The 16,944-nt window shown below is 40.6% G+C and overlaps 1 protein-coding gene across 1 annotated transcript in view; it reads right to left on the bottom strand.

The window, feature by feature from the left end:
- The window catches only part of REPS2 (RALBP1 associated Eps domain containing 2), a 90,751-nt gene that overhangs the window by 54,100 nt on the left and 19,707 nt on the right, over positions 1-16,944 (bottom strand). Inside the window, exons 2-3 of the mRNA XM_062515134.1 lie at positions 2,556-2,679; positions 197-345 (exon numbers count right to left, since the gene is read on the bottom strand). Of these exons, the coding sequence (XP_062371118.1) occupies positions 197-345; positions 2,556-2,679 (273 nt within the window). The remainder of the gene's footprint in view (positions 1-196; positions 346-2,555; positions 2,680-16,944) is intronic.

Genomic DNA, 16,944 nt, shown 5'->3' with positions numbered 1-16,944 from the left:
TTTTCTTCAGGGAAGCAACTGGCACATATCAAAACCAGAACATAGGGACTATGGGGATTATTTGCACTTCAGGAGTCCATCTCCTGTCTAGTATTGGAAAATTGAGTAAGCCTCTGTGAGTGTAATCATTTACAGGACTGAACCCAAAAGGAGGATGTATAATGACATGTTGGCCTGAAGGAGACAAGCCCGTTACCTGTTTGTCCCCTTCATCTGTTCTTTTGTAGGAATTTTTTTCCAAAGTTGCATGTGGAACCTGAAATTTAACTCCATGGAATTCTGCTGGAGTCCCATAACGTACTTCAGTGTCATTTTTCAGTGCCATAAATCGTGGTAGAGGCAATTCTTTATTAGGAGAGAGAAAAATTCAATTGAGACTATAGAACATAAGAAACACTTTAAGCAATATCATCTTGCAAAACCAATGAAAAATTTATCTATAAAAGACTGCTGATTATGTTTTGTAACATTTTAAGTGTGGGACTCCTTTGATTATTTTATGTCTTAATAAAAATATGAATGTTACACAAAGCTACATTCGCTAGCTTAATATATAAACTTTCCATGCAAAGAGAAAAATAAGCCCTTGTGCATGTTATGAAAGCAAGCAGCAAACTTATTTCCTGCCTTCAAAACTTTGTCTGTAATGAAAAGAATAGTTTCCCACAGAAACTATGGGACAGATAAATTAATCTGTCAGGATCACAACATCCTCAATGCTGCCATCATAAAAGGAACAAATCAAAAAATTTTAGGGTTCAGAGATCACACCAAGGCCTAGAGAGACAGCTGTGTCAAAAGGTCCTATGTTGCATCTTCTGGGCTGAGCAAGAGAATGACACTTTGTCACTCTAATATTCCCAATTATTTTGCAGAAACACCATTTATTTTTGTGCACAGTCACTGTGAAAGATCAATACAAGTAAAATTAACAGAATGCTCAACACAAAGCAAAGCCATTCATCCATTACCTCTGTAATCTTTTTCACCTATAATTACAGCCACAAAAAAAGTAAATCAATTGGAATTTGATACATGTTACTCAGCCCACTCTAAAGGCATTATATATTTTCTAGAGAAAATGTAATTAGCACTGGAAGAAGTTTTATCGAAATTTTACTGAAACAGTAAGTAAGCAGGAAGCCAATACAAGGACTGCAAGTACCTGCTTTCACTCAAATTTGTGGATAATTTGCATATGTTGGACTTGTAAAACGTAAAGAGTAAATCTCAGTCCAGGTTTGTTGAGAGTTTTTGTTGGTGTTTCTTTTTTTTTTTTCTGTTTAATTAACATCTTTAGAAAGTACAGCAATGCAAGAGAGAGTGCACAAGCTGTCCATATGGAAAACTGACTGAGAAATCCGGGGCACTTGTCTTCACCCTTGGTTCAAGCTCCTGTTCAGCAAAGCACTGAACCGAACTGTGCCAGCTGCATGTGATGCCCTTCACTTGGTCAGGAGCTCAGCTCACACAGGTCAGATATGCTCACACAGGTCAGATGTGCTCACACTGGTCAGATGTGCTCACCCTTCTGCCCTTCCCTTCCTGGGATGGGGCAGACCTGGGAACCCCCTCCCTGTGCCTTGCAACACACCTGAACTGGATGTTTCATTGCCTTTATCAGGGACAGCAGAGCAGAAGCTGTGCTGGGAGCAGTGACCTGATTGCAGAGCTGTGAGTAGGTGATGCCTTTCCACCCTTCTCTCTGATCTTGCTGCTTGCATTGCTCCTGCAGTGGGATGGTGCAAGCACAGCCTTAGGGCATGGCTTGAACGCCCATCCAGGAAATGGGAGCTAAGGGTTCAAACCTGTTCAAGCTCAAGCAAAAAGCCCTGTTTTGAAGCCCAAGCCCTGCAGACACAGTGTGCATCACTGAAGCAAGAACACTGAGTTCCTTCCAAGTTGCTATCAAGGTTTCACAGCTGAAAGGGACCTGCTTTCTCTCTCCATCGCTTGAGTTAGATAAGACTCTTTAGAGAAGCTCTCTTCACCAAAAATTGTACATTTAGTTTTACTGTCAATTCATTGGGAAGAATAAAGCTGTTTTAAAATATATCTAAATATACATTTCTGTACCTATTCACAGTAAGCACTACGATTTTATCTCCACTACCCATTTATTCCAGCAGGATTATTTACTAAAGCAGATGAGTGTTACAATCTGCCCCACACAGAGGGACTCCCTGACCTGCCCATGTCCTCCACAATGTATCTCCACCCAAAGCAGCTATCAGCTCTCACTCTGGACAGCTGTCAAGATTAGAGACTGAAGGTGAGAGAGAAATGCATCTCCCACACTGATCATCTGTCATTCCTGCTGTTCCATTGTAATGTCTTTTCCAGAGGGGGATCTCATCTCAGATCTGCCATATCTGAAATTCACTGCAATTTTCCACCACTCATTTAGAGCATGGAACATTATCTTCCACTCTTTCTCCACTCCTTAAAATTGTTCTTAGAAACATAAGAAAGAGTTTACCACCATGGAGAGCTGACAAGCATTAAAGAAAGTGAGAAACAAGTGCAAAACACTGCAAGCAAAATTTGCTACTTACCATTCTTAATGCTCTCAATCCGTACTGGGAACCCTGACTGTGCTGCTGCAATTAACTTCAAAGCAATATAAAATTGAGCAGGACCAAAATAACCCACGCGCTTGGCTCCACAAACTTCTGTAATCTAAGAGAGAAGAGACACAGTGACAGTTAAATGCATTTCCCTCTTCCTGGAGATGTCAGCATCTCCACATAAGCAAAGAAAAACCTTTAAAATGCTTGTTATATTTGAAGTTTTCTGCTACGTGTATTTGTTTCAACTCAGAACGTTTGTACACCAGAGACAGGTTGGTAGTTGTTACACCTTTCAGAAGCACTGCTGGTTAACACTGCTACCCTAAAACAAGTTATGGGATTCTCATACTGCGTAAGATTTTAACAGCAAAGGAAATTAAAAGTTCTTAAGTACCCTGTCCAGTAAAACATTTCCACCAGAGAAGCTGTGATTTCTTTAGAAAATTATACTTAATATTAGCCCCAACAACAGTTCAGATAATACCATAACAAGGAACATCAACACAACAAAAGACCCCAGCACAACACTTGAGCAAACAATTTTTTATGTGAAAAATTAACATGGTCTCAGCACTTAAGTTTAAATTCTGTGTATACTTCATTATTTACTTCACTCTGCCACTTCTATGAAGCAAAGAGGGCCATGTTCGCACACTCAGACAATGCCTAAACAAACAGCAGATATCAGCAGGTTTTAAGCATAGGCGCCAATTCTCCCATGCCTGGAGTTCCCAGATGTTCACAAATAAACCTCAGACAGGCATTGGGGTTAGAACAAAACTCCATTTGCCTCAGACCTAATAGGAAATCTCAAACTGTTTTCCTGAAAATACACCTAGATTAGCAATATCTACTGTCTGGTGAGGTGCAGCCTCTGTGACAGCTCTCCAAGGGCAAGTGTTCCTTCTGGAAAGCCATGTCCATGAATTGGCTCCCAAGCTACAACAGCATGACAGAAAATATTAAGTTGCATATAAGCAAATAGCACAAATAAGTAATTTTTCTGATCTATTTTTATATGCATATACACACATACATAGTGGCAAAATGTCAGGTCAAACAATTACTGAAAGAATCAAATGTTTTGGAATGGTAATTCTTACTAATCAAAGACAATTGTTTTCAAGCAAACCCATTCTTCTCTGGATGCAGCCTCTGCTTTGACTGAATGAGCTCTGGCTGCTTTCTCTTCCTACAAGTTTCAGACTTGGTCACAAGATATATCAAATAGTTTTCCTTCTCTTACTGCTTGACGAAAAGGGAGATTGAGTCTGTATAAGGACAGCTTCAATTAACCAGAAGCATTTGCCATTCTCTTTCCTCTATTTTTTCTCTGTTACTGTGGCCTTTTTAATTCTGCCCTTCCCTCTATCACTGGCCTCACTTCTTTTATTTTCCTTGGGAAAGCAAGGCATTCAGGCTATGCCCGAAATGGATGACTGGGCACACCCCTGCTACCCTTTCTGAGCTCCAAAGCAGGGTTCTCCCCCTTGGTCCTGGATCCTCCCAATTCACTCAGTGCCACTGCCCATTCCACCCGCTCCAGCATGGTCCTTCCCCAGCCAGCAGCCCTGGCTCTGTCTGGTGCAGTGGTGTGGAGCACAGATGACTGAACTGGACCGTGGACACAGAACATGCACAGCAGCTGCACTTCAGACTGCTCCTCGTGGGCAAAACCTCCCAGGCATGCCAGGATCCAGCAGCCCTGGGGACAACGGTGCTGCAGCAGCTATGTGAGAAACCACCAGCTTGTCCAACAGCCTGGGGAGAAGCAGATGAAGAAGGGGCACAACAAGGCTGAAATTTAATCAGGGTTCACAGCTCTGGTCTGTTATGAGAGGTATTTGTTAAAAAAACACCAGCACTGAACAGGGCAATTGGCAAAATCTGGGCACCCACTGGCAGCCAGGTCCTCCCCTGGAGGACATGGGTGCTCAGCTCCTGTGTGACCCACGGGCAATGCCTGGGACAGCTCCTACTGTGGGGCAGCAGTGGCACACGAAGTCCCTGGGTGGGCCCACAGGGTATACCCTATAGGGACTTTTCTCTTCTTGGGCTCTTTTCCTGCCAAGGCTACGCTTCCTATCCTGCCTGTGCTTGCTGACATGGAACCATGATGTGTTTCCTCTTGCTGGATGCTGGAAAAAGGCAATACTGAGCAGCTGGGACTTTCACAGAGATGCTACTATCTTCCTGAGGAGTTAATTTTCCATATATTTTCTATATTTTGAAATATTAAGGTTGTTGAATGCTGCAAATGCTCTGCTTGCTCCTCATACGGAAACATGAACATTTTCTTCTCAATAAGAGGGCTAAAAATTTTTATCAAGGGCATCTCATCCGTCAAAATTACAGCAGTGTTTCTCAAGCACATTTATAGCCAACCAACCAGAAACTGCCTCTCTGTAATTTTGCTTTTTGATAACAATAGAAATAAATTTTGTAGACACAAGCTTCTCTGTTATTTGTGCAACCAAATTCTGAATGATTTGTTAATGGTCCAGAGCAAAAGATGAAAGCTGACAGAGTAGTTTAATTTATTACACGATTAATTGTGGGTATTTATATAGATTAATTGCAGGTACAGGCATTTACTCTCATCAGGTTCCTTGTCCAGTAAAAGGAGAGGGTCTTGAGTTCCTTCCAGCCAGCATTTCACACTACCTGCATCAGAACCCTGCTTAGAGGTGCCAACAGAGCAGCCCCTCTCTCCAGCAACCACATAAGTTGGTAACAGATTAGCCTTTATCCAAAAGTAAATCTTCATGCTGCCTGCTCAAATCTGAGTAGCAGCTTAAATTGAACACTGGATTAATTTTTTGTTTCCTGGTTTTACCTTTCACAGGGTCAGTGTAGATTGCTTTTTGATGTGCAGATTACACTTAGTGATATGCAATTCTGAAATTAGGCTAGTTAGAGTGATACACTATTAGGAATCTCCCAAGGTCCATCCAAGTTAAAGGCACTGCATATGAATGTGATATGGTAATGTTTCATTCAAATCCTTGAACCTGTTCTCAGTTTTGGCTGCATGCTTTTTTAGCTAGCCAGCAAGAACTGGTATTTTCTGCTTGTGCACTGCTAAACAGGCACACATATAAATCAAAAACACTTGCATGCCTTGATAATTCAAGGGATTTTAATGCAGAACTATTGACTGCCCATTTATACTACAACTTTGCCTTTAATTCTCCAGCAGAAAACTGTAATCCTCCAGTGATGGCAAAATATTGAAGAAAAGTGTAATAAGGAATGTATTGGAAATAATTTTTCACGGTGGTGGGTTACAGATGTTGCTTGCCAAATCTAACCACAGGATCATAAACAGAGCTAGTCCAAAATCACACAGAATCACAGAATGGCTGGGGTTGGAAGCGACCTCTGGAGGTCCTCGAGTCCAATCTCCTTGCTTAGGAGATCAGCATCACCTAGAGCTGGTTGTTACAGGATTGCATTCAGGAAGGTTCCAAAAATGTCCAGAGGAGAATGTGCCATCCTCACAGTAAATAACCTTTCCTCATATTCAGAAGGAACTTCCAGTGTTTTTCTTTGTGCCTGTTACCCCTTGTCCTGTTACTAGGCACCGCCAAAAAGCCAGGCTCCATCCTCTTGACACCTCCCTTCAGACACTTACTTGCATTGATAAAATCCCCTCTCCATCTTCTTCAGGCTAAACAGGTCCAGGTTCCTCAATCCCCTCCTAAGAGATGATCCAGTCCCCTGGTCATCTTTGGATGCTTGAACTTTAGCCACTTGAACCCATCCCCATACCTTCTAGACCCCTAACCCATGGGATTCCTTCAAGTAGATCCTTGAAGAGGCCAAACTTAGCTCTCCTGAAATCCAGAGCTGGGACCCTACTTTTTGCCCTGTTTCCTCCACACAGGTTCCTGAACTCCACCATGTCATGGTCACTGCAGCCAAGCCTGCCTCAGCCTTCACATCCCAAACCAGTCATTATTTCTTCATTAGTACAAGGTGTAGCACCACATCTCTCCACGTTGGCTCCTCCACTACCTGTACCAAAACCTAATCACCAGTGCTCTGCAGGGCTCTCCTGGACTGTGCCCAGCTGTGCTGTCTTCCCAGACGATACCAGAGTGGTTGAAGAAGGTGGTGAAAGCTTGTGATCACAAGGGTACTTCCAGCTGTTTGTAGAAAGCCTCATCGAATCCTTCTCCTGATAAGGTGCCTGCAGCAAGATTCCAGTCATGGAAAATTGCCCTGTTCAGTGGTTTGTGAGGCAAGAACACTGCTGAGTAGACAATGGGTTTTCAGCAGGTAGCCTTAACACACTTGTTCTGTAGAGGAATCGCACCATATTCTTTACCAAGCACTCGTAAGAAGGGGAGAAGGAGCAAGATCTACAAACCCTCAGACCTTCTGACATGTCACAAGTTCTTCTAGGGTTGTAAAAATATATACTTCTTAGTAAGTATTAAAAAACAAATCTCCAATTCATAAATATGAAAATTTGAAATGTAGCCATGAGCTTTTCAGAAGAGTTGCTGTTCGAAATCACTGTGCTCCATGCAAACTTCTAATAGAAAAGCTCTACATCTTCAGGTACCGGAACACAGAGCAGATTTTTGTATTTTTTATCCACTCACTGCTCTGCTCTGTTGGCTGACAGCATGTGTTATTTTTATAATTGCTCCTTGAAGACATCCCACACGAAGCAGCTTTTCCCAGCACAATCTGACATTGTTCCAGCTCTCCCCAGTTCTCTCCAAACAAGTTTCCACTGCAGTCTCCAAGAGCACTGACCTCGCAAACACACTGGGCAGGCCTAATTTAGATTGCAAGAACTAAACTTAAGAAATTGAATGAGCTGAGAACTGAAGTTTGTTTTCCATAAGTAGAAAAAGGCGTAAAATCAGAAATAATTACAGCCTAATCCTATGGGAAGGCTGAAATGGTCATCCTGGAGCCTCAAGGCAAAGGCAGACCTGCAACTGACTTTTGCTCTTTCATTTAGCTGCTGTGGCATCCTCTGTATCATGCTGAGACACATTTTTTGTCTGTTCTCTGTCACCCTGCGACTCCCTGCCACATAGATGGTCACTGCTTGCCATTTGTGGGCAAATCCAGCTCAAACGTGCTCACACCTCCATGTGGGCTGTGGGATCCTGTGAGAGCACCTGTGAGCTGGATGAGTCACCTCATTTGAGGGAAAAAGAAGGTGACCATCACTGGCTCCTACGTTAAAGGAAATTTCCATCTCAGCACAACCCCAGAATGCACATCTATTTTACTTGTCCTTGCTCAGTCTATAATGAGGCAGAAATATTTTCCAGTTTATCAACAGCCTCTGAATTTTGGGAAGGTGTTGAAAAGCTTCTGCCATTGCCCAGTGCACACCTCATCCAGTGCTCTCCTGAGGGCAACCAACTGTGATGCCACTGCTCAGACCTCAACCACAGAGTGACCTCAGGCTCCCTTTTGGGTCAACCAGCCGCTTATAATAGTTTCAAAGACAAATATTTGCAGCAGTGGCTTATCAACAGCTTATCTCAAAATTGTGTCATGCATCTGACCCACTTTACCTTTTTTTTTTAAAATTTGTGTTTACAGACTCTTTGATCTGCTTGTTACAGAAAAGTTTTGCTACATTCTTAAACAGGTATTTCTCTCTCAACCGATCACTGTTCAGACATTTGTAATACTACTTGGAGCCCAGGACTACACATCTATTTCTTCAATATTTAAAGCAAGGTAAGAAACAACACATCAAGGAATACTGACTGGGAAGGCAACAGGAATATGCTGGAGCATTACATTCCCAGATGTACATAGGAAGAGGCTCTGCACGGATTAGGTTCTTTACCTCTGTTCCATCATATCAGTGGCATGTCTGTAACTGTTTATTTTATTCTGTCATCTTGTCTTTTAGAAACAGATGTTTTACCTATTTCAGACCTTTTAAAACATCACCTGAAATGTTTACTAAAACTCAAGCTATTTTGAACATGCAGGGTTCCAATATTTAAAGCAAAATTTGAAACACCACAATGCATACATAGTATATTTTTAAAGAGCATACTCACTGTTTAAGCTCTGCATGGTCATCACTTTGCATTTAAGAACACCGTAATTTTAAATTGCAAGGCAAGTGACAGATAAACTGCCAAAGTTTCACAACTTCACATAACAAACATAGTGCTAAAAGCAGCAGAGAGCAACCCCCTGAGTTAGGCAAAAACCTGCTGACAGCACCATCAGGGTTTCCCTAAACTCCCTCCTCCTAACGTTACCCAGAACCATTCACATCTGTCTGCACTAGTGCTCCATTGCACCTTTGCATATCTGGGGGGAAAAGAACTTCACTTTGGGAACAGGGAAACACTTTCCCATCAGCTCCAAGCAGAACATTTAATGCCAACACTGAGAACCGTGTGGATCACGATGCAGTGCCCGCTGCCCGCGTGGACAGCCGACGACCACCGACAGAAGTGCATGAAACAAACACGAAACCAAGTCCAAACAGCTCCAAGTCTGACAGCGAAGCTTAACAGCAGAACCATTTTACTGGAAAATTCTGATTCCTTAGCAGAGCTTTAAAATAACCCCAACCTGTAACACAACTGGTTTTAAAGAGCCTGTGAGCAGGAGCAGGAGCAGGGCAGTCACACCTGGTCAGCGCAAGGGTCTCTCCAGTCCTCTCTCTTGTATAACAGTGAGCTGTGGATACCTAAGGAAACCCAAGCATGTGAATCATGCAGTACTTAGCTTCAAGTGGGAAGACTGGGAATGCCAGCATACCACAAATCACAAAAATATTGATCTGAATTATACAGCTATGAGGACACGTGAGTCAGCACTGATAACCAAAAGATTTCAATTATTAAGGAGTGCTGGCAAGAAAAAGTCTGCCAGGGAATAAAGGCTGCTGATGCATGCTAATACTTATAACCACTGAAATATACATGAAAGAAATGCCATCTCCCATGCTCAACCTTTTGTTTTTAATATACAAAGGCTACTCAACCATTTACCTGCATGTGATATAGAAATGCTGGACACTTTCATCTCATGTCAGTCTCATAAGGGAGTTTAAGAAGCCCCATTCATGAGAAATATCTGACAATTGCCACACCAAGTAAGTTATTTTTGTGATAACACTGCCTACTGCATTAGGTCAGAGGTTGTTACCTACATTTGCTAATACTTCATTCCGTCTTTGGAAAATCTAGCACCACCTTCACCAAACACATGCCTTTAGGAGTATGTGAAAAGCCTACAAAGGTCAAAGAGGTGAAGCAAATTATTTTCAAAACCTCTTTGCCTTTTTATTCTTCACTATTTGGAAAAAAAATGCTCCCAGAACAGCATTCATGCATCTAAAGTTGTTCTGTGTTTCATATTAACTGTCTGTATCAAATTTATATTAACAAGATCAATAAATACAGCACATGTCAATAAATATGTGCAGGAGTAGAAGTAAAATTTTAGTAATGCCTGGAACACAAAGTCTGAAAATAGATTACTTCAGCTTCAAGAACTTGGCATAAAGATGTAGCAGAGTACAGATTTTTAATATAAATCCATTTATTCACTGAACGGCTTCACATTCTTTGTAGGTAATCAGTTTGCATCTGGATATGGCAACACAGATACTCAGAAGGTCACTCTCTGAAATACAGCATGCACAGTCTTGCCAAAAATCACTGTTAAAACTGAAAACCCACAGAAATTTGCAAAGTACACAGAATTGAGTTATAGATGCTTTATCTGCTTTTCAAATCTCAACTACAAGGGAATAAGAGCAAGTAAAATGACAAGCTCAGAGCTGTCACACTCCCCATCCTAACAAGTAAATTGGAGAAAATTTCCACAAGGGTTATCCAAATTTCTTCTGATGCAAGTCCCTGCCAAGAGCATTTCTCTTGGACATGAGATTCATAAAGCTCATCCTACAGATGGTTAACTGTATGTTTTATACATTGCAAATATGGTAAAGGTACTAGCCCTCTTAGGATTTCTGTTCTTTTTCCCACTCACCTCATCACTTTCAAGAGCATACCTAGGGACATAACACAGAGAAGGTCCAGGACATGACAGAATAGAGCCCAGACTCTCCAATTCTTGTCCACTCAGCAGAGACATTATCCTGAACTCCCCTTACCCACAAGCAACTGACATTGCAAGAGCTTGATGGAGGCAGGATGTAACTATCCACACTGAAAATTTGGCCAGGGCTGGAACCAGGCCAAACAAAATACCTATTTGTTCCTAAAACTTCCATTTTCTGAAGCTTGCACGAGAGAGAACAGGATCTAAATCTTACTGCTAGTGAGAGTGAATGGAGAGCTGCATTTTAGCTCAAGTAGAAATACCATGCTCTGCACAGGAGCTGCACCAGTATCCTGTGGGAATGAAAATACAGGATGATCATGGGAAAATAAAAGGACAACACTAAGTTTACCATGCGAAAATCCTTGAGGTTTGGACATTTTAGACTACTTCAGCAACAAAGTTGTTAATTATTTCAAGTAATACTTTACACAAGCAGTATATCCATCAGCATATTTTGATCTTGAGAGTGGATGTTCACTGACTTAAAATATGGCACTCATTTATAAGCTTGAGTTCATTATTAGTCCGATATATTTCAAAATGCAGGTTTTCTAAAATCCATTCAAAATTCTGGGTGCGTATACATATGCAAAACTGAAATTAAATGTAACTTGAAACTCAGCCTTAAAAATCAAACCTTTGAAGGAAAGGTTTCTGCAATCTGTCCAAGCCTTTTTTTACAAAAGGAAAATCTCTGTCTCCATTGCTGCAGTTCAGATACAAATTAAAACACCTACCATGAGGGTATTTTTAAAAAAGAAAAACACTGAAAAACTAACATTTTATAATGGCACTTGAAGCCATTTAAAATGCTGGACTCTCCACGTCTGCACAAAAGGATATAACTGGATATTGTAGTTTGTCATTCATACAGAGAATCCTTATCCTACCTCTGTTAAATTTTAGTCTCTTAACAGCATACTACAGACTGAGAAATAACAGATTTTTCTGAAGAAAAAAAATAAATCCTCATTGGATGCGTTGATGTCTTATTTCTTGCTGGAATAAAAATTCAGTTTGGGTATTAGTCACATAAAACAAATGTGTATTACACAAAATTCCACAAGGTGTTGCTAGACAGGATTTCATTTACCCTTTGCAAAAGCAAACATCAACTCCTAGCTGCAATTTACTCTTCAATAAATGAGTAACATATGAAGCTCTGCAATACAACTCCATTTTGTTCTCATGTTAAAATATCATCAAAAAAAGCTTCAGCATAAGTAACAGTCTGTGAAACTACTGCCCCACCACCCATAAAGAAGTTTGCCAAACTCACCTAAGGTGCAAAGAGCATCTTGAAAAAGGCTGAAAAAGCTTAGCATTAAGGAGATAACATCTCTTGTGGACACGTCATAATGTGTTATGAACAATCAAAACATCTTCTCAAATTCAGAGACTCTTTTAGCACCTAAGGAAAAACAATGGAAACTACTGCTAGATAAATGCTGAAGTCAAGCACAGTGAGGAAAATGGGCAAAACGACTTGTAATCTTTTTTGTAAAAGTAGAAAAATTAACTGTTATCAGAAAATTCTTAGACAGTTCCACTGATAAACGCAAGCCAAGGCTACCCAAAATATGTCTTTACAGTCAAATCTTTCTTTTCCCATTCTATCCAAGTAACTGCATTGCTAGAAGTGAACTCCAGAAAACAAAGTTGTTTTAAGTCACCACTGAGAGGTCTAGAGGACTCCCTACAGACAGCACTGCAGTGTGCTCCCGCTGCCTCTACAACAGCTGCCTTATTATTTCCACATTTCTGTAACTACTAGGAAATACTTCAGAAGTTTCACTCTCAGATGCTATGCCAGGATAACTTTATGATCTGTTCCATTTGTAGGCGTTCTCACAGCTGAAAGCATACCAAGAGCAACCAACAGCAAACCTCATGACAATCTCCATTATCTCTACATATCCAGGCAAAAACATTTCTCTACTTATCTTGGAAGGTGAGCAGCCTTTTCTTCTTTGCAAAACAAACATTTTCCTACTTGTTGATGGGACACAATTCCTCCAGCCACCACTGCAGTCTTGATGCACCCCATCACAAATTAGATCTAAATAAATCCTTCATCTCTGATCATACTCAAACAAAGCACCTCACTCAACTCCCCTCTGCACAGGGACAAAATACTTGGATGCTGAGCCACGGGGGCCATGGTTTAATTGTGCAGGATAAATTTGTGCAAGCTGTAGATAACAAAAGATCAAACACAGAGGACACCTAATGTTGTCTATAAAGATTACAAAAAAACATCCAGTGTTCAGCTTTTTCACATTTTAGTGACAACTTGCATCATTGCAGTACAAGGCCTGTGAAGAAATTAAAAATATTTTCAAGTTTCAGGATAAACATAAGTTTTCTGCTGTTTGAGTTCAAATACACAGGATATTACCCAAATAACAAGGTTCTTTGAAAAACTAAAAAGCCATAGACAGAAGTCACTGGCAGAGGCAGTAATCAAAACTCCCCTTCAGCACTCATCAGCACTTAATTCATTTTGCCAAGCTCTTTTGGCCTCAAGCAGCAGTAGCATCACTGACTACAAGTTCATTGATCTGTTCTTCAGATTTCCTACCACAAACTCCTACAAAATCCTAGCCCAAAGCTCAAGAGACTTTCACTTGTCATTCCCATGCTGCCAGCACTGCGCCCCTTTCAGAATGCCCCAGCAGCTCAGGGCACAGGTAGCCAGGCTGTACCCAAAAGCATCCAGCTGCAGTCCTTCCACGGGCTCATATCCCCCAGGGAAGGTTTTCAGAGAAGTCTGGAAAACCCCTCCCTTGGGAGATGTGCTGACAAAGGCTTAGAGCTAACTCACTTCACTCTAAAAAACTGGCAATTGAGTCAGGTTTCCCATGACTTTTGGGACAAACCCTTTAAAATGCAGGAGAAGTAACCAGCTTCCACAATTATTGAAAGAAAGAAAAGCAGAGATAGTGACCCTAAACTGAGCTGAGACTCGAATTTTGTGCATCTGTGCTGACCTGTGGATCAGCTGCACAATTGCTGTGTCCACTGGCTGCCCTGCCAAAAGCCCTCTAAGGGCATAGTGGGATCAGGGGGACAGGCAGGCTCCTGGAGCACCTGTCAGTGTTCCACACAGAAAGCATTCCCAAGATATGGGAAATATTCTCAGACCCCACCAAAATATAGTGACCCAAACCCAAGCACTGATACATAGCAGAGCTGGCAAAAAAAAAAATAAAAAAAATACAGCAGCAAAGTTATCAGCTCCAGGTTTCTGGATGGAACTTTTGAAAGCCTGGCACATCAATCAAAGCTGGATGGCCTCTCCCACATAAGAGTCTTCAAGAGATTTTTCTACAAGACAAAAATCTCGTTGATCCCTCTGGGTTTATTTGTTTACAATGGGCCTTGGTTCCAGTAAAGAAATGGAATAAAACTTTTCTTATACATTTTTCTCTAACATCTGATTTATAACACCAGGTTTTTTCACTCCAGTCAGTGCAATACAGATGAATGCTTAAAGATTGAGTTCAGCAGTTACGCTTGTTTTCATTACATTTCCTTCCTACTCTTTAATTGCTTAAAACAACTCTAAGACTCAAACATCATAATATGCAAAATAAATAACACAGCACTTAAGAACACCAACTGTCTTGCAAAATCTTCTATTGCTCTACAGCAAGAGATAATTGTCCAAAATTAAACTTTAGCAATATGATTTTAAATGAGTCAGAAACTATTTAGAAAAACTGCTCTTTTTTTCAACAACTGAAAAAAAAAAATTCTGTACATTAGGAGACCAAAAGTCCTACTGATTGTTTGAAATTATGCCTTTTCCAAAACCCCAGAGGGAGCAAGTGATGAAGCTTCTTTTCCAAATCTTGATGGCAAAGTGAAGATTTGTGCAGTTTAAAATTAATTGACATGTTATTAGGAGTGCTGCACTCAAATGAAATTGGCATAATTCACTGACAAAAAGGTAAGTTAGGAGTGAAATTCTGTAAAAGGAATTTCTAACCACCAGGTCAGTGGCAATTTGTGCAGAACAGCTTAGGCTGGTTCACTCTGGAAAGGGAAAAGTCACTTAATGGTGCAGCCTATTTCTCAGCTATCAGAGATGCTGTATGATCCATCACACATCACTGCTGCAGTATTCCTGTTTAACTTTTCTCTCTCGTTATGATAAAGACAATGATGGCCTAAATTGCACTTGCAAATGCTGTCAAATACTGCTTTGGACCTCTAAGACATCAATAACTCTCCACATAGGGTATCTGTGCGCCAAACCAAGGAACTCGCACGCTTGCACAACTGAGGGGAGCAAACCAATGGCAGAGATTTGCCATGTGCAATAGGTATGCAAATTCCTGTTTCATTTCTCCATTCCTGACACAACCTTCAACAAAAATTTATGTCTCAAGATAGTAAATTAATAAGGGAGAAATTAAAACATTGCACAGAGAAAAGACTGCAGATTTATTTGATTCTGAAGAGATTTTTATTCTAAAATGGAGAGTGATCTGTGTGACCAATGTTGCAGGCTGATTTCAGCTCTCCAAAGGCACTAATGACCACTGCAGGAAACATACTGCTATCTGCAAAGCAAGAAACAAAGCTCCAGCCAAATCTTAGCGATTTTATAAGGATATGAGTACAGTTATTTGTGACCCAGGTCTCATTTGATACAGAATTCAAAAAATTCTGTGAATTCTGTATCAAACAAGGCCTGAATCACAAATAACTATGCTCAAATCTATCCGTAATTGGCACGAAGTACATGAGCTAGCACTTCTTTAACCCTGCAAGAAATCCTTCCATAATCAAATGGGACAATTTACAAATGGAGCATAACCCAAAAAACAGGACAATAAGTCTGCATTTGCCATCAGAAGACACTTCCACGCTTGTCTTCTGTGGTGCTGAATATTCAATATTTACAATCGGCTCTAATAACTATTGTATTAAGCGATTATTTTGCATTGGCCCATCATTCAAGAAAAAGAAGCTCAGCAGAGATGTGCTAGGAAAGAGCAACTGCATACCAGTTCCACTCATGGCTGTTGCTGAAACACCTTCTCCAGCTCACAGCACAACCGTGTGTGCAAGAGGAGCTCACAAGGTATTTGAAATGCAAAATTATTCAGTTTCTCATTTCTTTGGTCTTAATGCAACAATTAATATGCTTATTTTAATGCACCTCTATTACTGAGGAGAAAACACAGAAGGCAAAGCATTTAATATTAGATGTAAGGCTTTTATGACTTTCACAGGACCTTCTGGAATTAATCTAGAAAAAGAAAAAGACATCTGTACACATTACTACATATCAGAATAAAAAATTAATTACAAAAGCTTGTCACATGCAGCTTTTCTAAATATCTGTTAATTTTTAGCATTACTTTGCTTCAGTATTGAAAATTAAGCCTATGCACCAGGACAGTGAATGAACTAGCTAGCAATCATTTTTCTTTTCAATTGCTTTATTTTCTTTCTTGTTCTTTAATACTGCAAAGTTTTATATTCAGGCAGAAGTCTCCAGGCAAATTATTGCTTAAAGCAAATGAAAGCTAAATATGAGAACACAAGCCTGTGTTGCATGCCAATTCATGTCTTAAAGGCAGCAGCCTCTCTTCCTTCTCCTAACTCTCTGCCTTACATTTTGCACAATTTCTGCACTAAATGAAAGAGGAGTCCTGCAGCGCAAATAGTTTATCATGCATTTAAACCCCACAACACATTCACAAAGGGAGCCAAAGTGCAACGGCTTGACAGGGGGAAAAACACAAAACAAACCGCAGAGGACTTTTAATAAAACTATATTTTACTGAGCACATATTCTTTGAATGACTGAGCTAGAAATTCTTTTCTTCTAAATTTCTCTCAGATTCACATTAAAACAGCCCCATGCGAATTCACCAGGAAAGCCCAAGGGCTGAAAACCCTCGAGTTTCTTAACTGCTATGTTAGTTTGACGCCTAACTGAAAACAAGCAGAAGTACTTAAATATATACTCTTTCCCCTATTTTCCTTGACTAAACCATTTAAACTCCTCAGAGTGCAGGAACCGCTTAAGCTTTTAATTCCCTTAGTGCTTTTGCACAGGAAGCTGTTGGCTTAGTAGACTTACAACAACCACTTTGTTAGATATGAGAAGCAAGATAACAAGGAAAGTCCTATTCCCAACGCTCTACTCCAGTGCCACCAAACAAATAATTGCTCCACCTCCCCAGCTGCTGCCCAGCAAGACTGCCACAGAAAGTGCTGTCAGTTTGGAATATCTCAAGTTTTATTTTACATTGGGAAATTAAATTTCAGATGTTCCTAT

This window comes from Cinclus cinclus, chromosome 2 (assembly GCF_963662255.1).
Source record: "Cinclus cinclus chromosome 2, bCinCin1.1, whole genome shotgun sequence".
Lineage (NCBI taxonomy): Eukaryota > Metazoa > Chordata > Aves > Passeriformes > Cinclidae > Cinclus > Cinclus cinclus.
Note: the sequence above shows the minus strand (reverse complement) of the source record. Positions and strands in the feature narration are given on the sequence as shown.